Raw genomic sequence first — 26,087 nt, forward strand, 5'->3', positions numbered from 1 at the left:
CAGCCTGGCAATGTCGCCAAGCCACAATCACGGTGATTCACAGCCTGTCCCTAGAAGTGTGGAGTGTAAAGCGAGGTGGATTGGCCCACTCCGACTGCAGTGTCTAGAGCTAACCTCAGCGGCAAGGTTTTTCCACTGCTCAAGGAAGAATACCCACATAAAGACAGGGAGAACATGCAGACTGACCAGTGCACAGACAGACCAGGAGCTGAGAATCAGCAACAGGGAACAAATATCTCCTTAGTCAAAAAGACTATTAATACGATACACCCTGTCTTTCACGCTGTGTTACTCTGAATCACCACAGTGCTCACTGAATAAGTCGATTGTTGAAAATACATCTTTAAAGAGTGTTTCAAATCCTCTAGGACAATGAGAATTGCCATAGCAGTCCACAAAAATCAGTCAGTAGATAAAAGCCATCATAGTAAATAGCGAAATGCTTCTGTCAAAAAGATTCATTCAGATGTAAAAAGGTTCTGTGATTCCAAACACAAAACATCAGTCTTTTTATCCCTTAGAGCTGCACTTCGACCTCATGCATCCTTAAGTCATTTTACGATGGTGTGATAACTTCCTATTTTTATATTAACAAGTAAAAAAAACTTTAATTGTATAAATGGAATCCGGTCAAATACTGCCAGAATACAGTATATTTACATGTATTTGGAGGCTGGGATGATGGAATATGCATTCATATATCAGATACCCCCCCAATTTGCACAACATGTTTACGTATATCTATAGATATCTATGCTGTTACATTTTTATGTGTTTATTGCCCTACTTATGGCAGCCCACCTGTTCATGTGTCTGATTAATTTTTCTACTGTGTGCATTTATTGCATTGTTACACTTGTCATGTTTCAGTGCAATAAATGTAGCCCTGTGCACGATCTGCCATAGAGGAATGTTTTTTGTATAAGGGTGGGATGACAATAAAGTTCACATCACTCATTTGATTGCCTAATATTCACCTACTTCACTGCATTGCCCATATGATTTGATTTCAATGCACAGTGTGTATAAAATCCATCCATCCATCTTCTAAAATTTATCTTGGTCAGGGTCGCTTTTGGAGGGGAGGGGGATCTGCAGGCGCGCACACACACACACACACACACACACTCATTTGCACATAGGAAAACCACACACGATGAAGACATGCAAACTCGACACACAAATAGCAGAGGAGAAATTCGAACCCCGAACCCTGGAGGTGTGAGACAACAATACAATCCTGAGCATGTATAAGATAAATTACATAAATGGGCAGACAATCACGTGCGGGAGGAGCAGAAGCAAAAACGAACACTAGATACTCCATTCGTCCATCTTTCAACCGCTTAGTATAGTAGCGGGATGGGGTCTTTCACAGGCGACACAGAACGCATGACTGGGGTACACCCTGAACTGGATAAATCACTTCAGTGCCAAGAGAAACACTCACAATTCCCATTGAATCAAAGGAAGCCGCAAATATACACTGAAATGCATCATGGGAGACGTATTTCCATTCACAGCCTTCCGTCGTTTAACGCTTTCCGTGCCTTAATATGAACTACACATCCCGCAGTGCACCTAGAAGCGGTCGGTGACGCAGGAGGTATTTGTGTGCGTTTAAAGACCAGGCACGGTTCATACCTACGATTGAGTGCCATTGCTCTCCGTCCGGGGCATTTAATGAGCGCTTTGCTCGGGGAAAGTGGATCTGAAATTAAGAAAAGAAGAAAGTGCAGCGTGGAGAGGCACACCATCTGACCCAACATCCGCCGCTTTGTCTGGGGCGAAACAAAGGACTCGGGCGGCGATTGCCGTCTTTGTTTGCCTCCTCGGAGCAGTGGCCCGATAGCGGCGACTCGGAGCGGCCAGTGGCGCCCGCTGAGGCCACCGAGGGTGAGCCGGGGTTCGAGCGGAGCGGCGATCCGGACGGTCCAGGGGCAGCGCGTCCGTCCTCCGCCGCGTAAGTAACTGCCAGGACATCGCTGGTTTTTCACGGCATGTTGCCGAAGTTTTTGCCCACGGCTGGCTTTCTCACCACCACCTAGTTAATTCGTCGGCTGGTTAAATGGCTTATAAACAGCAGCGGTGGAAGGAGGCGGTACCGGTGAATGAGGTTCCCCAGATTCCGAGGGGTGGACGCCGGATAGTCCGTACGATGTGCCCAGATGTAGGCGGTGGGGAATGCAGGTCGATCGGCGCTAATTTAGCGGAGTGCGGTTCGCCTAGATCTAATCTCATATTTGCATTGAGTTCTTTATTATGATTTTGACAAAAGCGGTACGGCATCAGTCCTGCAGCGTTAGTCTTGCAGGGATCACAAGGCAGGCCACTGAGAACTGCCGGACACCCCGGGAGTACGATTGGATCCCCGTCTGGTTTGCAGAAATTTCGCAGACAACTAGTTATCAGGGGGAGGGGGTGCGTTGATGGTTAACTTTGATGCCAGCGATCGTGTATTTACCGGCAGCCTCCATCCCCCCGGTCGTGGGGGCACAGCCTTCCGATCCCCGCTTTTCTTTGTCTCGGGGCTGAACTTGAAATGCAGCCTGATCGCCTGTGTTTGAGCGCTTTCTCACTCTGGCCAGTCCTTTAAGATCCGTAGGCGGCCGGTGCAGCTGGCTGCTTTATTATTAAGTCTTATGGGTCATTGTTACAATCGCACGCTGATTTGCATGCCTGCCACCGGTCGGCTCGGGGCATCTGGCGGAGCCGGGCGAAGCGCCGCCTTTGTCCCGCTCTGCTCGCTGCAGGCTCCGCACGCCGTCGTCGGGGTTAGATGTCATTCTTAAATGTGTATATCCCGCCTGATTTTGAATTGAAACAGGTCGTTCAGCGGATTTGATCTGGCAGTATGCCTATCGTTTTGGTCAGTAGCCTTCGTGAATGTGTAATTATGAAGGCTTGTAATTAACCGGAGGGTCGGGCTGGTTTTGCTGCTTTGAACTACTGAGCTATTTCTCCAGGCTATGTAATCTGGGAAAACCCAAAGGTGACTGGTAATACAAGAGACCAGCAGTATTACAGCATCTGTGAAAAACGAGTGCAGTTTGTCAGGAGGAGAAATGAGTTTCTGTTGAGTAATTGGCAACAAAATATTATTTTATTGTTCTAATGTGGAAGCATATTTCCATATCTGCTCAGGGTGTGGGAGCGAACCCATAGTGTAACTTGCGATGCGAAAGTGATTAGAATATTATCTCTCGTCTTCACTGGCCTGGCGGTCTTGTGTGCCTTGTGGTGGTGCTGAAGGAGCTTCCGGCTTAAGACAAAGTACAACGTCCAGTTTTGTGCACGCAATCATGGGCTGGGAGGTATCAGCCACTTTGACGGCGGTGCCTCGCCATAGAACGGCTTCTTGTTCGTGTCCTGTCTGACGGCAGGGCACAGCTTGTCGACTGCGTCCTTAGGGACGGGAAATGCAGATTGTCCGTGCAGATGGCGGTTGGCAGCCGGACGGGTCGGCGGAGCCGTGGCAACCGAAGACACTGCCTGCTCACACTTCCAGTGGTTGTCTTTGTGCTTATTGGCCCAAAGCTGATTGGCCAAAAGCTGGTGCGTGATTGTACGGTGAATCTTTGCTCAGAAGTGCAGTAAAAATTAATCAAACCATTTAGTTCCTAAAATCCTGCAGCTTCTCGTCAGCGTGCTTTGGGCAATGCATGTGAATTTCCTTATTTGTCTCTAGATAAACCGCAAAATTTAGAAACTGTATATGTCCCGTTGAGTTTATAAATGACATACTGCTTGATAGCCATTTCCTTTGTGGTTCATGCTTTGTTGGCACTGCTAGTGGTGCCGATTCCCCCCCCCCCCCCGGAAAAAAAATTACTAGTGTGTGGAGACCGTGGGAATGTTAGTACCGAAAATCCATTCGCAGGGAGTTGATCATTTGAGTGGAATTCACCATATTTGTATTATGACATGGAGGGTTCAGCATATTTCACATGGTTCTGACTGACATTAGTAACACTGCATTAGTTGGTAAGAAAGTAAAGAGCATTAGAATGTAACGCTCAAGCAAATCAGCTCCCAGGGAAAATGACCCCATGTCCTGCTGGTTTAGTAGGAGTCTGATGCCCCTAGGGACTTGTCACTGACCACGATACTCCAGTCCTACCCCTGTATGTCGGACATTCCCTGTGTGCTGACAGATCTGTGTAGGGAGTAGATGATGAAGGTGGATGTTGTTGAGATCCATTAATACTGTAGTTTTCTGTATAAGATATAAGGGGTGGCGCATGGTGGTGTAGTCATTAGCACTATTGCTTCACACCTCTGGGACCTGGGTTCAAGTCTGCGCCAGGGTTCGCATGTTCTCCCCGTTTCCCCCACAGGCCAAAAACATGCTGAGGTTAATTGAAGTTGCCGAAACGCTTGTGCGAGTGAATGTGAACCCTGCGGCCCATCCTGGGTTGTTCCCTGCCCTGCGCCCGTAGCCTCTGGGGTAGGCTCCAGACCCCCCCCCCGCGACACTGAATAGGACACGCGGTTACAGAAAATGGATGTTCTGTATGAAGAAATGACTGAGCGAATGGATGCTGCAGGCTTAGGTTGCACAGTGTCTATCATTTTGTTAAACTCCTTCAAGTGTATGAGTGCTGATGAGCTTTAGTGGGGCTTCTGTCTGTTAGCGTGCTGAAATCCACCAAGGGTCCTTAGTGTTAGTCGTCTGTGACAAAACGGCTGCAGAAGATGAATTCAGAAATAACTCCAAAGAGCTGTCAGAGATGGGGTCTGAACTTAGCAGAAGGCTGCTGGGGACTGAGGGGTGTTCTGCTGGGGTCCGTTCCTATTGGTAAACAGCACAGATTGGGAAATGGGGGGGGGGGGGGGCGTCTCCACAAGAGGATTTTTTTTCTGAGCCGTGGAGTATGAAATGCATATGGGATTAAATAAAATATGATATAACATGGTCAGCTGTGAAAACCTTCCAAAAACTGCTGAAAACAACAAGCTTTTGTCATAAGATGACTATGTAAGGTAAGCACATTTTCAGATAAAGTGCAAATTGAATGATATCTTTGTGTGCTTGATGCTTTTTTTACTGTAGAATCTGTCTGGTAATTAATGTAGTTCTTTTTCCAAACCATTTATCTAGATGAGGGTCACAGGCTAATGCTGAATGTATTTCAGGAATTCCTTTTTGACTAAATGTGTTCCAACACGTGAAAGTGTTTAAACAAGGAATTGTTTGTGCTTCCTGGGATTTACACAGCTATTCCCTTTGAAATTTAGATGTTTTTGCTCATCGGACCTTAGTAACTTCATAGCTCGCTAGAATAGTACGTTTCTGACATCTTTGCCACTCGTAAGGCCCTAAAACCTGACTGTCTACGTCGATACCTGAGCAGTGACCATTTCTTGTTTCTCTTTGTCGTCCCTGGTGAGTTGGGCCGTGCTGATCGTGCTGAAAGCATCTCTGCCGCTGCCTTTGGGAGGGTTCTGCAAATTTGTCCAGGGAGGTCTTCCTGATGACCCTGGTTTTGGCCTGAGGGGGCTGTAATGTTCGTACATTTTTGAAGATGGTTGTTGTTCTGGCTTCTACTTACCCTTGTTAGGCCTGAGGTGTCTGACATTTCCAGTCTGCTCACAGCTCTTATCAAGTTCTAACCCACCCTTCAAATTTGCTCCCTTCTCTTTTTGTTCCTGTGCCTCTTTGCTCTGGTTCTGCCACTTTGCTTTATTAGTAGATGTATTTTGTTCCTTCTATGGCTGTATTTTTCCATGCTGTCTTTATATTCTGGCTGGGTCGGTGATGGCGGCTTTTTAAGGACTCTGGGAAAGACCGGTTGCTAATGGGGCGAGGAATGCAGCCGATATGGTTATATGAGGGTGTTTTACCTAGAAGCCATTGTGTTTTTTTCCCTCCCCTTTTCATGTGGTGGTCTGTATTAGTCTCTCTTCAATTATTAAAAGGGAGCTGAAATTCAAGTTGGAACAAATTTCAAATGTAACACAATTCGTGTGTGTGTATATATGTGTATGTATATATGTGTGTGTATATATATATTCATATTCAAATACATCCCCCCCTCAGAGAAAAAAAAACGCCACACAGAATCAGTCTTTTCAGTATTTTATTAACAGCCCATACAATGTCACATTTGTACAGAGCCCCTAGGAAATCAGCGTTGGACATTTTTTTAAAATGATTTTGTGATCCCTTGCAAACTAATGACTGTACAGTGTCTGTTTAAAGTACAAAACACAGAATTAATGGACTAATATGTATAAATCTAAACGATACAGTCATGTCCAGTTAAGTGTGCTTTAAGCATTAAACTGTAGGGGACAATGTACAACATGTAGCTTTCGTGTGTGTGTTTAATCTGTTTATACATATATATTAACTGCACCGTCCGTTCACCGCCAGTGACTGTGAGCAAGAGGGCTGGGCTGTTGGATTTGAATGGATTAATTATAGTTTGAATGTGAATTTTTCACATGTTTGAGTTTGTTTATATTTGACGTATAATAAACACAGAGAACTAAAAATCACTCTCCAAAATATACAGGATTCACACTTTGTGTATATTATAATCTATGCAAAACACGATGTGCACAATATACAGCATGATACAATAGAGGTGGGATCACCAACCCAGACCTCGGGGACCCAGACGGTCCACATTTTTGCTTCCTCCCAGCTCCCCGCTAGACAGGCGGGAGCAAAAACATGGACTGGCTGCGGGTCCCGGAGGACTGGGTTGGGAAACACTAATAGACGAAATATAAGGGCTATGTAATAGACTTAAGAGGGGGAAGTTGTGAAGTTGCTTGTGAAATACTTAAAGGAGTTAGTCCTCTTTACTGACCACAGTTGCATGTTTACAGAAGTGACATCATAGCATTACATATGATCACTAACGTGCGGATAACAGTGGTGATGCTCTTGGGTTCTTGCTGTTAAAAGGCAGATAAAACCATAATGCCATTGGGTGGTGAAAAATGTAGCCTGTCCTGTAGTGTTAGTGTTGATTCCTTTATGGTATGTTTGGGTCATTTCCCTGGTCGCTTTTTTTTTTTTTTTTTTTAAACCCACAGCTAGAGCTTGAGCCATTAATCTAGTGTTTCCCAATCCAGTCCTTGGTGACCAAAAGACTCTCCACTTTTTTGCTCCCTCCCAGCTTTTGTGGACGAGGTGGGTCCAAACAACTAGAGGAGGTGGGATCAGTCAGTTTGATGTCTTGCTTCCAACTCCTCTAGTTGCTTGGCCCCACCTCCTCTACAATCTGATTGGTTTTCTCTTTGAACCAATCATTGTTCCTTCTACCCTCAGAACATTTTTCTGTAGGGAAAAACTCCCATGAGCTAGTTCCTCTGTAGAACCAGGTGAAGCTAGCAAGGGCAATAGTCGTAAAAGTTGGTGGGTTTTGGGGAAGCCTCCTGCACAGATGCCCTCTCAAGTTAATCCACCATGTGTTAAACGGCTAAAGAGTGTTTGGCCAGAGCTGAGGCGGATGAGTAGGCGTTTCTGTCAGACTAAGGTTGGTGATGGTGTGGTAGATCTGCATTTTGCCGTGCTTTTGTTTAAACGTTTTGTATCGGAACGTTGGCTATTGGAAACATACACAGTAAAAAAAAGTGTGGGGGGGTTTACCTCTTACTTTTGTGGGCACCACAAGCCTTCCTGTAATCACCCTACACATCTGAGACATCTGAAGCTGTGAGTTGTAACGAAACTTCTGGGAGACCCGAGATATTTTCCACGGTTTGTGTCTGAGGTGAGAACTGTTCCTCCGACCTTGATTTGTTGTTTTTTCCCCCCATAAAGATCCTCTTGGGGATGCCACTCTGGTGCCGGGGGGGGGGGGGGGGGACTGCAGCTCGGTAGTGAGGCCACCTTATGTTCCACATTCACGTGCTGCTGTCCTTTCCAGGGAAAAAAGCAACATGAACCCCTATGATTTCAAATGTATGGCATAGGTGCGGTTTATAAACTGCTGACTTTATGAAAAGCGTTTATTTATTTATTTTGAAGTTGCCCTATTGATTTACTAAGTTCCGGGGGTTTGCTATTAATCTGCGCTCGATTCCTTGCTGTCGCCTTCATCATTCGTTCCGATGTACATCTGTTGTCCCTGTTTCAGTTCCGGATTCTGATGGCAAACGAACGAGCAAGTCAGCATACTTATGTTTCATGTTGGCCTTCTCTGCAATATTCTAAATTAGATTCATGTGCGAAGCCTCCAAAATCGTTTTAAATGGCTTCCTTCTGCATGCCGGCATGGCCTTGATGTTGGGAAAACTCATAACTCATTATGCCGATGGCGCCTCGCCTTCCTGTTAGACTGTCGCGGAGCTTAAGCTGTCGCCCTCAGGAATGTCTTGATGTCCGTTGCTCTTCTGTCTGACCTCCAGATCCATTCTAATTTTTGCTTTTGTGGTTTTTTTTTTTTTCTCCTTCCCCTGCCAGTTGGAGTTGGGTGGTGTACTGCTTTTGCTGCTGTATTTTTGCCTTTGTTGTCCTGGCTCAGTCATGGTATGTGATTGAGATATATATCACACACATGCATGTGGCAAACACAAAAACACGCAGACACACATACACAAAAAAAAAAAATATATATATATATATATATATGTATTTTATTTTTTTCTCTTTTTTTGTGTTTGCCACATTGTGGGGACCAAATTACTTTTTAACTTGTGGGGACATGTTTCTGGTCCCTGCAGTATAAACCTCAATATAATATAAAAATCAGACTAAAAAAAAAAAAAATAGCCAAAAGTCTTGGATATTTCTTGGTTACTTATGATTTAATGTTGGGGCTGGGTTGGGATTAAGGTTTTCACAGTTAGGGTTATGCCCATATAAATGAATAGTGAGTCCCTATAAAGATATGTAGTTACCATGTATGTTTGGGGGGGGGGGCTGTCCCCTAGGAGTCACTGTTGCTATGGGTACTTTTCTGTTGCCTCCCTGTCGTCCCTGAATCTGATTGGTTTCACAGATAGACCTCTGAATGGTCCTGCTCCCCTATCCTCTCGCAGCATCTCACCCCTGCTCTGCCAGGTGTTCTGTGACTCCCTGAGGAGACTGACCTCTCGGGGGGGGGGGGGACGCATAAAGAGTGACTGTCTCCAGTGTCTGGGCACTGTGTCCCCTTACTGGAAGTGTGCTGCTCTCAGTATCCACAGTAGTCTGCCACCTTCTCTGTTGTCTGAAGAGCTTTGTTGGCCTACAAAAGGATTTTCGCCTGATCTGGGGACATCTAATCATTCTCAGTGTTCTAGAATTCTGTGCCAAACTAGAATGTGTTGCAATAGCTTGTGTGTGTATATACAGTCACCCCTTCCATTCGCCAGGGCTAGGGGCAGAAGGTCCTCCCCAAATCTGAATTTCTGAATAACACTTGGGTTCATTATTAAAAATGCTAAATTAGCTGCAATTCTGCTCCGACTTTTTTTTTTTTAAGTTTTTTTTTCCAGCAAAAATAATTTTAAAGATGACTTACGCATGTACAGTAACAAACAGACACATCTAAGAACATAAGAAATTTACAAATGAGAGGAGGCCATTCGGCCCATCAAGCTCGTTTGGGGAGAACTTAGCTAATAGCTCAGAGTTGTTCAAATCTTATCTAGCTCTGATTTAAAGGAACCCATGGTTTTAGCTTCCACTACAATAGCAGGAAGACTATTCCATACTCTGACTACACGCTGTGTAAAGAAGTGCTTCCTCAAATTTGTTTTAAAATGTTCTCCCGCTAATTTCCACTTATGGCCACCAGTTCTAGTATTTAGACTAATATTGAAATAGTCATTTGGCTGAACAGCATCCAGACCCGTTAGAATCTTATAGACCTGAATCATATCCCCCCTTAGTCTCCTTTGCTCAAGGCTGAACAGATTCAGTTCCGCTAACCTCTCCTCGTAAGACATTCCTCTAAGACCAGGAATCATTCTCGTAGCTCTTCGTTGCACCTTTTCTAAGGCAGCAATGTCCTTCTTGAGGTATGGTGACCAAACCTGCACACAGTATTCTAGGTGGGGTCTTACCAAGGAATTATATAAGTGTAACATCACCTCCCTTGACTTAAACTCCACACACCTAGAGATATAACCCAACATTCTGTTCGCCTTTTTTATTGCTTCCCCACATTGGCGAGAGTGGGACATGGAAGCATCAACATACATACCGAGATCTTTCTCGTAATCAGCTACCTTTATTTCAGTGGAACCCATAAAATATCTGTACTGTATATTTCTGCTCCCTGCATGGATTACCTTACATTTATCTGTGTTAAATTTCATCTGCCAAGTATCAGCCCATTCGCTAATTAAATCCAGATCCCGTTGAAGCCTCTCTGCTGCTAGATTAGTATCTGCTACCCCGCCCACCTTAGTGTCGTCTTCAAATTTAACCTGTTTACTGTATGTATTCGTGTCAATATCATTAATGTAAATTAGGAACAATAGTGGTCCTAAAATCTATATGTTATGATTTCATGTGCACCAAATAATTTTCAGTATTCTATCTATTTTTGGCTTGTGATTCGTCCAAAAATATTACTGTTTAATTGTCCGCCGCCAACTTGTGAGTAACCGAAACCACGGATGCCAAATTTGCGACTCTGGAAAGGCGGCTGCAGGTTTTTAAGGAATAATATTGCATGGAACAATCGAGACCATTTGTAAATGAAAATCGGGTCTGGGTTTGCGGTGGGGTGTGTGACTGAGTGGCCCGCTGGGTTTTCTGACACACCGGGAAGGTCTGGAACGCCGTACCCCCCCACCCCCCCCCCCCCCCCCACGAGCCGCACCCTCATATTTACCGGGGTGCCACCCGGAAACGGCCTTCATCAGATCAGTGACCGGAAAACCCCAGTAACGTTAGATACTGTAGTTGAGATTATAATAAAATATCAAATAACGTTATATTGATGATGTCCTGAGTTTTTGACAATGTATATCTACTCTTTGAATCTTACTCATGATGTATTTGAGTTAACATTATAACGGTAAGATTCTGAGTCATTTTTAGTCACTGGAATAAGAGGGTGAGTTTCGGTTGGCCTTAAACATTCTGTTGTGACCTTTTGGTGGATGCCCTGAGCCGTTCTGATTGGTTCTTATTCCTCTCTGATCTGTGCCCTGGTATTGTATGCTAATTGGTGGTGTACAGAGCAGGCTGGGTTTGGCAAATCCCCGCGATGGTGACCCAAAGAAGGCTGTGCTGGATTCCGTAGGGTTCTGCCCCCCTCTTGTTGTGGAGCTTAGATAAACACATCTGTAAGATTAGGCTCATTGGAGGCGAACAATGGGCTCATTCTCTCCCTGGTATGCAGACCTTCCTGGCCAGATATGACTGATCTGAGCTCATTCGACAATCTGCAGTGAGGAATGTGTGTCTTGGTCTGCTTTCAGCCGCGCTCTTTACATCTGCGTGGCAGCCTTTTTTTGAATGTCCACCCGATTAACCTTTTCAAGCTTCAGTGTTGCTCCACTGTAAGTGTGTGCATTTTCTTTCAGCCACTGAGAGTGTAGGGGTGTGGCTTGGGTAGAATAAGACTCCTCCTTCTCAAAGCCTGTGCAGGTGGGCCTTTAAACTGCTGGATCTGCCACAGATGAAGATTCTAAGAGGTCTTTGATGCCTTTCAGTTTTTTTCTACTTTTTTTTTTTTAAAGCTGAATTTCAGTCACGTCCTAGAGAATCCTACCTTAAAGTAGTATGTGGGTTGCATCATGCTTGTGTTTTTTTTGAGTAAATGCAGGTCGCTGCGTCCGGCGGTGTGAGTATATAACAGTTTCTGCCACAACTGTTGGCAGCAATGAATTAAGAAAATAGTGATAGAAGATTGAGAAACACCAAACAGTATGACCTAAAGAAATAATGTCAATATACAGTATACTATATAAATAATGTACAGTATATATCATAAAATAAATTGCATGTATCAGAACCAATCGTGATCATGAGTCAGTGACTGCCTGTACTGTGTTTTAATTCTGTTGCCACTTCATGAAGAGCCAGTTTTCCTGTTCTTCTCTTCCTCCTCCTTCCTCACAGGTTCAGTGCCTCATACATAAATATCAGCCGTCTGTGTTCCCTGTCGGCCCACAAGCCCGTTTGACTTCAGACCGTTTTTCCTTTTGTGCGCCAATTTTAGCACAGGTGTCGAATGAATGAACAAAGCTAAAAACGCGTACCTCTGTGTCGGAGGGCTGGGGTGGGCGGCGTGATCTGCCTCTCTTCTGAAAAGGGGGTTTGACACACGGTGAAAGCGACGCCTTGTAAAGTATGGCCATGGCAGAATGGCGCGCACCCCCGGGGAGGGGGCTTAAATTATTCATCTCCTGGATGGCGGGGAGGGAGCGTGCGCCGCTTTTCGGGGCAGGCGGCACAAAAGCCACCCTGTTTCTGAGAAATGAAGTCATTGTGGAGGTTCCCCTTTCAGTGAGGGGTGCGTCGGCCCAGTCCAGTTACAGGAGCTGCCTGATTGGTCACTCGGTCAGCTGACGTGGGTGTGACCGGGACTTCCTGTCGCCACGCCGAGCCCGGGCCTCTCCTCCGCACGGCAGGAAGCCTGTCGGCTGGCCCCGTTCTCCATGTTCGCACCCTACTTCTGAAAACGTGCTTTCGGAGTGACGTGTTGTGTGGTTCAGTGGGTTGAGATGCTAGTGCCTGTGACCGGAAGGCCGCTGGTTCAAATCCCTGGGTCAGCAGAGCAATTTCACCGTTGATCCCCTGATCAAGACTGAATCACTGAGAGCTCAGAGCCCCCTCTCAGTGTGACACGATACGCCGTTTTAATAGAGCCCCGAGGTTCGCGTCCTTAGCTGGTGTCCTGTACGTGCTTCCCACCCTGCCTCCTGTTTTTAATTACGACCCTGTGGGGTGAAGCTCTAGATTGTAGGAAGTACTGATGTCCTCATTGACAGAGGGTTTTGGACTGGCAATCGTATTAAATGTGGACCACACATCGTAGGGACTGTCCACTTGACGAAAACGTGGCCAGAATATTCCGGGTTTTTTTTTTGGAAGTCAGTCCAGGCGGATCCCTTCAGTCGTGTGTTAATTTGCTGCCCCTGCCTGTGTGTGAGTCTTTAATTTAAGGCAGAACGTTTCAAACTGGGAAATGTTTACGGAGAATGGTTTTGGGTAATCAGCTGTCTGTTTGTTAATTTGGTTTCACTTGTGCCTGATTTTGGTTTTATTTGTTTGACAAACATACAAATTAGCTGCTGACCTGAATTTGACTCATTCAATTTTGTTTGGCTTTATGCAAATTAATCCATTGGGGGAGTAGAGTGAAGCAGCCAGCTGTTTCGCGTTGAGATGCTTAATTTGAACCAGAGGTGTTTCTTTAAGGTGTGTGTGTGTGTGTGTTTTTTGCTGTTGAATCTGCAGAATGGTGACTGAACACCACGGTCCCAGAAAATGGTGTTGGGGTGTGGGGTCCGTACTGAGTTGGAGGGCTGTATTTCCTGAGCTTCTGGAGGATATCAAACTGCACGGTTGGATGGCATGTACAGTTTCCTGGTTGGAGCGGCTGGGGTGGACTTGCCGGTCATGTGACCTGGCATCGTGAGATGGGATGTACTCTGGGACCAGGGGTTAACGACCTGTGCGCTTTGTGTTCACATTCTTCTGTGTGTCCTAAGGCTCTGTTTGCTGGCTTAGTAATTATTTACTATACAATGTTTTTCTTAGGCATACCTTTATATTTACATATCAAATTTTAAATCACTAATGCCACCATCATGTGTAGCTTTATGAAATATTCCTTCTGCTCTCTGAGAACATGCCACTTCCTGAAGAGCTTCCTTGGTTTTTGGAGAGTTCTTTAAAGATTTAAAGAAACCCAAAACTAAAACTTTCCACAAAGACCCTTTTACTCATTAGGCTGTTTTAGGTCAGCAGATGTTTTTCCTGGAGGACAAACAGAGTCCATTGAGGGGGAGCCCTTGTCATTCAGGGTTTGATCGGCAGTCACGTCCTTGCAGAAACAACAAAAAAGTGTCCAGATTCTACCTTGATGGTACTTCAAAATGGGTGCTCGTACCTGTTATGGTCAACCATCTTCAGCCGTGACCTCATAGAGGTTTAGAAATCCACTCAAAGGATTTGGCTGTGCCCTAGATGGTCTGCCGTCCCTCTGTCCCCGTTCAGTGACCATACCTCTCGCGTGCCCCCACCTGCCATTTCAGAAGGTCACTAAATGACGGCCCTTGGTCACTGGTGAAGAGCAAAAAAAGCTGAATGCTTTCTTTTCATCTGAACGTTGCGTTTTCACCGCGATGCACAGGAAGCTTGTGGGTGGGCTCAGGTAGGCGGTTTCCTGTCACCCTGGCAAACGCCGCTCTTTGTTTTCTCGGGGAGGACGATGGAGGTGTGAAGGGTTATTGTTGAATTTGACTGGTAGCCGGCCTGGTGCTAAATCTGCTGCATGATAACCTCGTTAACGGCCTGTTCTGTGACAGAGCCCCAAGAACTTCCTGGTTAATGCCCTTTATGCTGCCAGGGATACCTTCCCGCGGATGGTTTGATGGATGGATGGATGCCATTGGTTTATATAGCCTATAATTAAAGACCCCCACCCACCCCCCCCCCCTGCCATTGTATTCTATATATAAACCCTCCTGTACCATATATTCTGTAAATCTGCTGGTTGGATTTGGTTTTAGTCTATAATTAAAGACCACCCACTTGCTTATTGTATTCCATATATATGGCCCTGTAGGGTTTATGTTCTGTAAATGGTGGCTGCTCTGTGGTTTGCTGGGTCGTTCTTGTATTTCAGCTTATGAGCCTTCGCTCGACCCTCGTTAACTCGGCCCTTCGGTGGGGAGCCTTTTTCCCGCCTGTCTGTGTCTGTCTGGTATTTCCGCCGGCAAGCCTGCGCAGTCATTCAGGCCGGGGAACAGCGGTCTGTCCTTCAGAGTTGGATGTTCTATAATCCGCTTCACTAGCAGGGCTGTTTGTTGAATGTGGTAAATTATTCCCACACAGTGACTTTGCACATGGCTTGCGGTGGCGTCAAAGGGACCTTTCGCTTTCGGTTTACATCCTTATCTTTACTGGCTCTGAAAAACATGGCCAGATAAAATATTCGGGCCCCATCTCTGAAACGTATGCATATGAGAGCACAATTCAATAATGATGAGTGTAGCAGATACCAGATTCTACTGTCCCAGCCAGTTCCGGATTGTTCTTGTTGGTCTGTATTTTTTTGAACCAGGGCGTCAAACATATTTGCCATATGCACGTTACAGGAGGTCACCACAGGGTCTAAACGGTCGAATTATTTGGAATCCCATGATAGAGAATCATTTCCTGGTTGTTCTTTGATCCCTAGGCCTACATCACGAAAGAACCTGTCCACCTTTAGGGGACCGTGACGCATCTCACAGACATGCTGGTCACAGCAGAGCTTGGCATTGATCAGATTTATCCTGCATGAGACGGCTCACTTTGCCCACTCATCATTCCAAAGGGTGTTCCCTAGGACTGGTTCCTACATCCTTGTGTATTTCACAGCACGCAGTATCTTCTTGAAGTCTAGAATGTGGTGAGTGCCAGATCTAGCCCTCTGAGCTGTGGCATGCACCACAAGCTTTTCTGGGCTTTTGTTTTTTATTTTTTATATATCTATATCTAATTTTTATTTATTTTTTAATCAGGCGTCTTCTAGTGTTAACCGGGTGCATTTGGAGGTGACGTTTGTGAGAGACCCTGCCCAGAACGTCAAGTGTTCTTTCACTTAACACAAGTGGCTTTAATCCTTGGTGCGGGTCCCTTTTTTCCAGCGAATCGCCTCGGGGGGCTGTACAGCTCCCTCCGTCGGGCTGGCGCTAGATTTACGGCCTTTTCCTGAAGCCTGAGCCCATGAAAGGATGGTTAGAGGTGGCTGGCTAGTGGTTTTCCTTCAGAACCTTCTTAAACGGTTTCTACCCGCAGCTCTCAGCCTGGGCCTTTGGCTCCTTCGGGTGTTTCCTCACTGTTAAAAGGGGGCAGGTTCTCGCTCTTCATGTTCTTATTTCCATCTAGAGTACCCAACTGAGGGAAAACTCCCCACAACTGACTTTCTAAACTTGTTCCATCATTGGGGTTTTTCCCTATATATCTTTACAATGCTAAGTACCGAGCGTTTAAACCCTTTGTCTTTGAGAACAAAAGTTAATCAAAGAAAATTGATTGGAAAAGAAGTTTTTTTTTGATCTAATGTAGAGATGCACAGTGCTGATTGGCCTCTAATCAGGTCACGCTCTTGATCTTATCTGCTTCTTCAGATCAATTCTGTGTTTGGGGGTCTGATGGGAAAATGTGAAACCTCACCCTAGCCTGCTCATTCAATCATGTTCAGCTTGTTTTTTTTTTTTTTTACAATGGGGAGCAAAAGTGTGCAACACTCACTTTCTGACCAGCCCTTTGGTCTGCTTCAGTCGTCTGTCATAGAAGCATTGTGAGAGAAACATTCTGCTGTTGATGTCATCTAGAGAAGACGAAAGAGCACTATAGCATTTCAACTTTAGCAGGAATATTTAGCCCACGTTTATCCCAGAGCTTGACTTCTGCGGAGAAGTATACTCCTTTTTCTCCGAGACCATTCTGTGAGTCATGTATGTTCACAAGCTAGTTCACGGACTGTAGGTATGATGCCTGTTGTTGGAGCAATGTCGTTTCCTGGTGCAGTCTCGGGAGTATGTCTGCACTCCATATGTGGTTGTCTTGCGATGGAATGTAGTGTTGGCTCTCTATTCCAGATCCCTCGGTTTTGTTTTGGGGTAAACAGTAGACTGTTGGATGGGTGAGTCTAGTCCTGCTGGCTTTTGTCACGACCTGTTCCAGGAATTGCTATGTTGGTTCCTATCCCATGCGCGAACAAACAAAAACAGCCTGGAGAGGAAGAGAGGTCTTGGGAAGGGGGCGGCGGCCGGAAGGGTTCGAGGTTGTGGGGGCGGGAGCCGGGGGGATGCACCGGCAAAGGGATAGGTGCAGCCTGCTTGGGTGACTCACTTTTGGGTTGGAACGGGCTTGATAGGGTGGGGTGGCCCAGATGTCCAGGTTCCAGGACCGTGGTGCCTCCAGGAATAACCTGGAGAGAGTGGGGAGACGTCATCTCAGCTTTCCTGAGGCCACTCCGTCAGTTGGCATCCACTTTCCTAACGCCCATGATCTGGGGGCCGCGTCCGTTCCTGAGCGCCGTAATGTCAGAAGCTGCCATCAGAGTCGTAACAGAAGCCAGACTTGTGTGGAGGAGAGGGGCATTGGTGACGAAATGTAATTAGTTACCGATAAATTTCTCTTAAGCCCTGAACATATAAGCTAAGTGGTTCTGTCAGTGTCTAGTGCTGTAAATAGGTCATGTGACATATGAACTCAAGCCACCTAATAAATAAGTAAAGAGACCTTACTTTGAGGTTAGTAGTGGGACTTCCTGGATAGCAGCTTTTTCAGTTTTTATCTCATGATGAAGCTCATAGCTGTGACTCATTTTCTTCATATGAGGACAGACCTGGGAGGTGAGGTCCCATTCAAAGGGCTAAGCTTGCTGTACAGCACCGGGTGCCACGCACATCGCATTGTGACGGGAGTGCTACATTAAAGTTGCACGCTTGGACATTAAACCCCACTGCTGGTAGCGGGGGCTGTGTAAAGGCCATCAGATATCGATGTCGCAACATTGAAAATTGAATTTGCATGAGGCTTATCCCAGATGTTCTGTCCTGAGACATGGTGGGTGTCTAATGGAGTGAAACCTCTTATCCGTCCTTAAGAAAACAAATGTCGTTGGTTTAGTAAACTCACCATCCATCTCATGCTGTTCCTGCTGTGCATCAAACCCGGGAGATTTGTGAACCTTAAAGTAGCAGACGAGCTGAAGACTGCCTCGCCTGTTGGGTCTGGGTTTCGGCCAAGGTGGCCTGTCTGTCCGTCTGCTGTTGGCACGTATGGTGTCTCAGGTCGAGTTGATGGCCAGCTCTCCACATTACCCTAGTCTTGGGGTCTACATGGCACCCCACTGAGTCGCAGTGCTCTTCTTCTGCTATGAGAAATATTAGAAATGCACAACATATATTAAATATTTAATATACATTGGTATCAACCAATTTTGTTTGATAAAAATCAAGACACTGGCATCGATTCAAAGTGTCTTGATCGATATCAAGGCTGATTTTGTTTAGATTTTAGTCAATACTCAAAGACGACAGTTCCAGAGTTGAAGACACATCCACTGAAATGGAGGTGATTCCACTGGATGAGCCCCTTTCTCTCTTGGAGGACAATTGATTCCATCCGGTTCTTCAACCTCACAAGTGTCCCACCTTGGCGCTACTTCATTGATGTCTCTCTGCCTGCATTACATGATGTGGCCGCTATACACCTTAAGAAGCCTCAGAATCACTGCATATCTGTGGACCTCGCGTTAGCCAGTGATTGACACTGGTTATCACGACTGGTAATATTAGACAAAAATATATCGGTCATGGCGATGATTCTTTGCATTGGTGCATCACTAAGTAGTGGATTTTATTGGTTATATTTTCCAAATCCATAGTTTTAAGATGAGGACCAGCTCTGTCAGCAGGAAGATCATCTCTTCGCGGATCAGTTGTGTGGGGCTGTATTCCAGAGATGTCTCACCCTGTCTCTCCCATTCTCTTTGTCTGCCCAGTAAGGCGTATTGTTCATCTCTCACGGTGGCAGATTGCCACGTTTTCGTTTTGACCTCCCGCCCTTGAGGTTTCGTCCCCCAATGGTAAAATGTGCTCAGGAAAGCAGGCTTGTAATGGTTTCGTTACCTCATGATATGTAATTGGTCGTGAAATTTTACTGTCTCCAGCGAGGAGTAACTTGTGCAAGCCAAGCCTTAAATCTGCCAAGAGCGGTGACTGCTGGCCAAATGCGGTGACACGGTGTCAGAAGGAGGATGTACCATCTCACAACTTTACAAAGCCTCGCCTCCCCGGGCTCTGTGCGAGATGGAACGATCCGTCTGGTGACTGCTCTGTGATCCTGTATGACAAGGGTCGCCCCAGGTCATGGAAAGAACTGGTGTACTGAAAAAGCCACATGTCGCGGGTCGTACCATTATGTGAGGGGAATCGATTAGAGGTGGTGAGATCCTCCCTGGGGCTTGTCTACAGTGTATCCGTGGATGTGGTACCCAGCATGAATCTGAGTGCTACACGTAAGTAGATTTATCACCTAGGGAGGTCAGTGGCGCATCATTCAGGCTTGGGATTAGCTGCATGTAAGCGCCGGAAGATGACGGAAAGGGCAGCAGCAGATCAGTAGGCTTGGTAACGTTTGTGTCACGACGGGAACCTTTGCTGGTTACTCATACAGCAAAGACATGGGCTCCAGCCTTGGTGGTTGCTGATGTCTTTGTGATCCTTAGTCTCCTGGACTGATGAGAGCAGCCTTGTCGCATGATGCTGGTGTTTGGCGTGCTCTATGGAGAGGCTTGGGAGTCTAGGGCCAGGTAGACGGGCAGAGCTGAAGCTCTTTATTCCATAGCGATGTGAATGTGGTCACATGACCTGGGAGTTTTCTCTGCCAGTGGAGTCAGTCACCTAAAAATTGAATCACTATCAGTGAGACCACGAAAAAGCATTATGGCTTCGCCCAGCCTTAATGGATATGGTTTCCTGTGGTCCTTGAAGGTTTCCTCTGAATGTGTTGGGGTTTGAATGAGGTTCCTCTGATAATCGGCCGTGCCACAGCCTGGGTGAACACACCGCCGGCTTTTGTTCGTGCCCTTATGGAGAGGAACGCCCACATGCCCCGGTCATCTGGCAGCGCGTCGGCTTGCTGATTAAAATTTCATCTGCGGCATGCAGGCGGGAGGAGAGAACAAAGTGTGACTGTTTGCTCGGATTACCCGGTGTAGACGTTCTTTGGGATGGAGTTGCCAGGGGCTATCCATGGTGGTGGCCTGTTGGTTCGGCCCTCTGCCTTGGAGAGAAGAATCGTGTGCTGGGATGAAGATGAAGCGATGGACAGGCTAAGACAGTTGGTCAGACGCAGGATCTTGAAGGGGCACCTAATGAGTTTGTCTTGAATTGCATCATGGTGAAGCGAAGGTGTTTTAAACCGTTTGTAGTGTAACGCAGGTCAAAACGAAAATTATCAGATGCAAGCATTTGTATTGAAAGCACGTCTCTCACGTTCCTCGTCTTTGTGCAGGGTCCACAAGAGGGCAACGCCGGCCGGGCCGTGGGAGAAACGATGAGAAGGTTTTGAACAGCTGGAGAGCGTTCATCGTGGGAGTTCTTCTGAACATTAGTCGTGCTGATGTTCTCTCCTGACCAGGAGAACATCTCTACAGGCTCCACCAAAGGGCCGGTGAAGTATGGGGAGCTCATCGTGTTGGGGTAAGATTGGCCTGACTCATCCTTCATTGTGAAGCTGTCATTTAATACATCCGCGGCTGGCCTCCGGTGCCAGGGAGCTAATGTCAGTTCCAAGGGTACGGTAATAATGGGCCAGCTGAACTGAAACTGAGCTGCTCTAGTCCTGGCACTGCGTCCTTGTCAGAAACATCATTAAAAAGGGATTTACATTTTTCATAACTTTTTTTCAAATATGTCTGAGAATCAGAATTATTTGATTTTCTGGAATAAGTAGAGAATTGTCTGATCATGTTGGCGAGTTGAACTGTAATATGGGGCAAATGTTTAACCACTTTGGAGGGAAGAAAGAACAAGATTTTTAGGGAACGTAAAGGTGAGCCAAACTGGTTCTTTCGCAGTAGGCATCAAAGAGGGTGTGTGATTCTGCAGTGGATTACAGAGGTACCCTAAGTTCAGTGTGTGAAAACACCAGATGGTTTGAAGAAGGGTTACCTGTAGTTTAACTTATCTGGTTCACTCCCAACTCCTGAGAAATGAGCTGATTAGAGCGACCGCGGTTGGGTGACGACCTCAGTCAGGAGGATGTAATGGAGGCCCGCTCTCGGCAGGAGGTGCAGGGGCGCAGGTGTTCGGGGACCTGCTGCCTGCCCAGGCCGCTGGACGTGACGGACTCCCGCGGCTTAAGGGAATGTTGTCGGAGCGTGTCAACTTTGTAGGGTCACTGGCTTAAACGTCCCGGTCTGCACACATGAGAGGCAGCCGTAAAATGCCAAAAGGGAGGCTTTAAAGGAGCTCCTTCCCAGCACGCGCCGGGGGGGGGCTTTTACCTTGCGCTGCCTGATCTGCCTCATCAAAGCACCGACTGCCTGACCCCAGGTCTGTCTTTGCAGATCTGGGATCTCCAAACAGATGCTTGGCAGTCAGGGATGTTTGAAATTCAGCACGCCTCATATCAGCGCTGACTTTAAATGGGGGGGGGGGCTTTTCCCTCCTGTCAGACCTGGAAGTGTGTTTTTTTTTTTTTTTTTTGTCTCCTGGCCTGGGATCGAAATTTCCAAGTGGTGTGTGTCGCAGCGCCGGCATGCCCGGAAGGAGCTGTGGTAGGGTAAATTGGAGCATTTTGCTGCTCCAAATGATGGTGGATGCAGCTGGTGGTCCGGACTGGACTGCCTGGACCACAGTATGGACTTGGGCGGTCAGCACTCTGCAACAGCTTGGGCCTGCATCCGTTAATCCAGCGACCCGCCCAACAGTGCGCCTTTGGGAACTGGTGGAAACACGCCAGGTGCCGCACCTGGAACCCCTCAATCGGAGTCCTCACAGAGACTAGAACCAGAACTAACCGGTTAGCAGTGAGTGGGGGGCTTTGTACTGGGGAAAATGGCTGTTGAATTTTTGTAAATCTCCGTAAAATGTCATTCAGTGGTTTGCTGTAATCTGCACCTTCTTAGTGCGATAAATCAAAGCATTTGCGTGACAGGCACATGGGTGACAATCTGGAGCTGGGCAAATTTTGAGACCAATCATGCAAAAAATTGAAGCAGTGTCACTTAGCGGTGGCAGATGAAAGGCCAGACACAGATTTGGGGAACCTAATTATACTGAGGCAAGCCACACAAAGCTTAGGTATCGATCGTGTTTTCTGGAGGTGGGGAATGTGTGTAGGGGGACTGGAGATGGAGGGTGTGGGAGGAGTTTAGATTAGATGGGGGTGACGGAGCCGACAGCAAACGGTTTTAATCTCCCCTTTAGACTTCACTGCCCATGTTTGGTGTTGAAGCTTCGTGGTCGCTGATGGTTTCTGCGCTGACTGAGGATTCGTGTTTCTCCTGTAGGTACAACGGCTCGCTGCCCAATGGGGACCGGGGGAGGCGTAAGAGCCGCTTCGCCCTCTGCAGGCGACCCAAGGCCAACGGGGTGAAGCCCAGCACAGTGCATGTGGCCTGCACGCCCCAGGCCGCCAAGGTATGGGTCTCAATGGGGGTGGGGGTGGGTGCAGATGGTGTGTTTAGCGTGGGTGTCAGACACCAACCCCTCCCATCCCACATCTGGATTCAGTTTAACCCATGAATGCCCCCCCCCCCCCCCCCCCAATATTTCGGTTTCAAAATCCCCACCCGCAGCAGCTGGGACATCCGTGGGTGGGGGGGAATGTGATGTTCTCCCCAAGGCCGGCCGGATGCCTCGCAGCTTATTTGTCAGGCTCTGTGAGCTGCTTGCCCTGCCCCCCCCCCCCTGACAGCATCCTCCTCACTGCTCACAGGCCATAAGCAACAAGGACCAGCACAGCATCTCCTACACGCTGTCGCGGGCCCAGACGGTGGTGGTGGAGTACACACACGACGGCAATACCGACATGTTCCAGGTACCCCCCCCCCCCCCTGCAGTTACAGCTCTGTCAGCTCTCATGCTCTCACTCTTTCATACACACACACACGCGCGTGTATCTGTGCTCCCCACAGATTGGCCGCTCCACGGAGAGCCCCATCGACTTTGTGGTGACGGACACGGTCCCGGGCAGCCAGACCAATGGCGACACGCAGACAGTGCAGAGCACCATCTCCCGCTTCGCCTGCCGGGTCATGTGCCAGCGCAGCCCCCCCTACACCGCGCGCATCTACGCCGCCGGCTTTGACTCGTCCAAGAACATCTTCTTGGGGGTGCGTGCCCGGGAGTGGGGGGGGGGGGTGTTTCTGGACTCCTCCCATGCTCCCACGACCCCTACAGCTGGGGTCATCCAGTTCCTGAACTTTTCTCACAATGATGCCAACGTCGCCCCCCTGCAGGAGAAAGCGCCAAAGTGGAAGACGTTGGACGGGCAGATGGACGGGCTGACCACCAACGGCGTGCTGGTGATGCACCCCCGCACAGGCTTCACCGAGGACTCCAAGCCGGGCGTGTGGCGCGAGATCTCTGTCTGCGGCAACGTGTTCACACTGCGGGAGACGCGCTCAGCGCAGCAGCGGGGCAAAATGGTGGGTGTGGGGTTGGCCTGTATGCTCTGGGGCTCCGGTTTTGCAAACTCCACTTCAGATGGGGAGGGTGGTGACGTCTCGGGGGGGGGGGGGCTTCTGGGCAAAACGTGGAGCCGCGTCCTCCAGAAGCAGGAAATTCCGGGCGCGATCCCGAAGCCGGCCCCGTAAGGATCCGTGATTCCGGCTTTGAGGACCCTCAGTGCCGGGCCGGCAGGGGTGCTGAATCACAGCTGCGATATCTTTGTGTTAAGTGTGCACTTAAAGTACTTAAAGCGTTTATGAGAATAATAAGCAATCAGCCTGCAGTAGCGAGGATCGGTATTGGGAGTGGAGGTGTGCCAGCTTGGGAGGGGGGGGGGGCTTTTGGAAGTGGGGTTTCTCTAAGGACGGCTGCTTGTCAGGATGGGGGGGTGCGAAGATCAGAATCTCCTCTTGGGTCTCGTATTACAGCCGCCCAAAATAATACCTCCTTTAAACTTGGCCGGGTTTCAGGCACCTTTTATTGGTCTCCTCCTGGATCAGTCCTGATGGGTATTTTATTTAATTACTGTACTTATTAATGCACTGTGGGCTCCCCTCCCTGCACAGAGGGACTGTGAGGATGCCGTTTCCAGCGATGGTCCGGCTCCCACGTGCGGTTTCAGACCCGGCACACTCACCGCGGTCCTAAGGACCATTGTGGGCCAAATGGTCTCCTATTGGGCTACTTGAAGAAACTTTATTGTTGGCGACGTCTCCCGAATGCATCTCCTGAGTGTCATGTGCTCTGTGAAGCAGCACGTCTGTAGTTTGGTTTGCTTGTCTCTCCATTGTGATCAGTATCTTCCTGCCTGCTTTGGTCGGGGGAGGGTCCCAGCACCGTCTCCCACCCCATCCAGCGTCCACTGGGGTGGGGCGGGACACAGGGAGCGTGTGTGTTTGACCAAGATTTAGAATTTTTTAAATTTAGAGAATTTTGAAAAACTGGTGACATGACACTTTTAACAGCGTTTCAGGGTAGTCGGATTAAATGTAGGGCCCAAAATGGGAGGGCTGACATTTCTGCTCAACACTGCCCCCTACTGGCAAATATAGAAGAGTGCAGAATATCTAGTAACACTAGATCTATGAATCTTTTAACCGTAATCCTCCCCCCGCGCTCACAACTCCTCCCCACCCGCAGGTGGAGAACGAGACCCAGGAGCTGGTGGACGGCTCGCTGATCGACCTGTGCGGCGCCACGCTGCTGTGGCGCACGGCGGAGGGGCTGTCGCGCACGCCCACGCTGAAGCACCTGGAGGCGCTGAGGCTGGAGATCAACGCGGCGCGGCCCCAGTGCCCCGTGGGCTTCAACACGCTGGCCTTCCCCAGCATGCGCCGCAAGGAGGTGGTGGACGAGAAGCAGCCTTGGGTCTACCTGCATTGCGGCCACGTGCACGGCTACCACGACTGGGGTACGCGGGAGGAGCGTGGCGGCGGCGAGGGCGGCGGCGAGCGCGAGTGCCCCATGTGCCGAGCCCGCGGCCCCTACGTGCCGCTCTGGCTGGGCAGCGAGGCTGGCTTCTACTTGGATGCCGGCCCGCCCACCCACGCCTTTAGCCCCTGCGGCCACGTGTGCTCGGAGAAGACGGTGGCGTACTGGGGGCAGATCCCGCTGCCGCATGGCACCCACACCTTCCACGCCGCCTGCCCCTTCTGCGCCCATCAGCTGAGCGGCGAGCAGGGCTACGTCAGACTCATATTCCAGGGCCCCGTGGACTAGACCCCGCCCCTCAGCCTGGCTATAAGCTAGACCCCGCCCCCACGGACTTTCGTAAAATGCCTCTCGGTTGTAAGTGACCTTTATCAGGTTTGTCGCTTTTGTTTTACAGGAGAGTCCAATTTTAACGGAGGAAAAGCCACAATCCTGAACTCCCAGCAGGGCTGGCCTCCCTTTCCCTGCCATCGTGCATAAAGACATCAAAGCAGTATTTTATTTACCGATGTACCCGGTTGAACAGCCCTTTTTTTTAAAAATTTAAATTAATGCAATACTCGTCTGTGAACTGTACAAAGCCATTTTGTCAGTTTGATCCCCTATCTTCCAAAAAGCACCTCAGATACTCACAGCATACAGATACCACTACACAGAAACTACTTCGTAGGATGTTTAGTCTTATACGTGTTACACGGCAGTGATTGTTAGACAGATTCACTATATGTAATTTATTTATTTAAACACCGTATACTGGGAGCAGGTGGTGAGATGCTGGGATCTTCGGTTTGTACCCGATTTCGTCTTTTAAGGGATCACAAGCATCTCTGCTTGCTCATTTTAAGTCTTTTCATGCTGTACATTTTGACTTAATCCTTTAATGCATTACCGTGAAATTGTATTTTGTAGATTAGCAGGATTTTTTTCTTCGGGGGGGGGAGGGGGTGTGGGTGGAGGGGGGGGGTCACTTAAACTCATGCAATAAGGCCACGTTCAACAAAGCGTGTCTCCCCTATTGCTTTGCTTGTATTAACCGCAGGCCCAAGACAACAAGCCCAGTTTGGGGTGGGGTGGGGGGCTTCCGTGTGTTCGAAGTGACTTAGTCTTCCCTGCCTATTGCAGACAATGCCGTGCTCCACATTAGAGCCCATGCAGGCATCTTTAATGAACACACTTGCAGCCGGGCATGATCGCCCTCTGGTGGACACACCTCAAAATGCCTGCCTTTATTTTATTATTTATTTTTTTCCCCCTTTCTTTTCCGGTCGCCCCTTGAAGGGTAGCAGTGCCTCTTAAACGATGTCTTTTTCAGCCAGCCTCTCATTGTGAAATGTTCATAATGCAAAACGGTT

General features: G+C 48.0%; 1 protein-coding gene across 3 annotated transcripts; it reads left to right on the forward strand.

The window, feature by feature from the left end:
• The first annotated feature begins 1,586 nt into the window (after positions 1 to 1,586).
• On the forward strand, positions 1,587 to 25,664 carry LOC111850828 (E3 ubiquitin-protein ligase pellino homolog 1). Of its 3 annotated transcripts, none has more exons than XM_023825133.2 (8): positions 1,587 to 1,963; positions 20,141 to 20,328; positions 22,143 to 22,272; positions 22,571 to 22,672; positions 22,770 to 22,967; positions 23,094 to 23,282; positions 24,445 to 24,751; positions 25,133 to 25,664. In XM_023825133.2, the coding sequence occupies exons 2-8, from the start codon at positions 20,249 to 20,251 to the stop codon at positions 25,213 to 25,215; spliced, it is 1,089 nt and encodes a 362-aa protein (XP_023680901.2). In that variant the 5' UTR covers positions 1,587 to 1,963; positions 20,141 to 20,248; the 3' UTR covers positions 25,216 to 25,664. The 3 variants fall into 3 exon arrangements, with proteins under 3 accessions (XP_023680901.2, XP_023680903.2, XP_023680900.1); XM_023825135.2 differs by having other exon boundaries at positions 24,445 to 24,715; XM_023825132.2 differs by having other exon boundaries at positions 24,445 to 25,664.
• The last annotated feature ends 423 nt before the right edge of the window (positions 25,665 to 26,087 follow it).

This window comes from Paramormyrops kingsleyae, chromosome 20 (assembly GCF_048594095.1).
Source record: "Paramormyrops kingsleyae isolate MSU_618 chromosome 20, PKINGS_0.4, whole genome shotgun sequence".
Classification (NCBI taxonomy): Eukaryota; Metazoa; Chordata; class Actinopteri; order Osteoglossiformes; family Mormyridae; genus Paramormyrops; species Paramormyrops kingsleyae.

Bases quoted from the DNA above. Each gene is read 5' to 3' on its own strand.
- LOC111850828 (XM_023825132.2), top strand. From the start codon at position 20,249: ATGTTCTCTCCTGACCAGGAGAACATCTCTACAGGCTCCACCAAAGGG. The intron at 22,273-22,570 runs GTATGGGTCTCA...CACTGCTCACAG, and splicing joins GCACGCCCCAGGCCGCCAAG to GCCATAAGCAACAAGGACCA. The intron at 22,673-22,769 runs GTACCCCCCCCC...TGCTCCCCACAG, and splicing joins GCAATACCGACATGTTCCAG to ATTGGCCGCTCCACGGAGAG.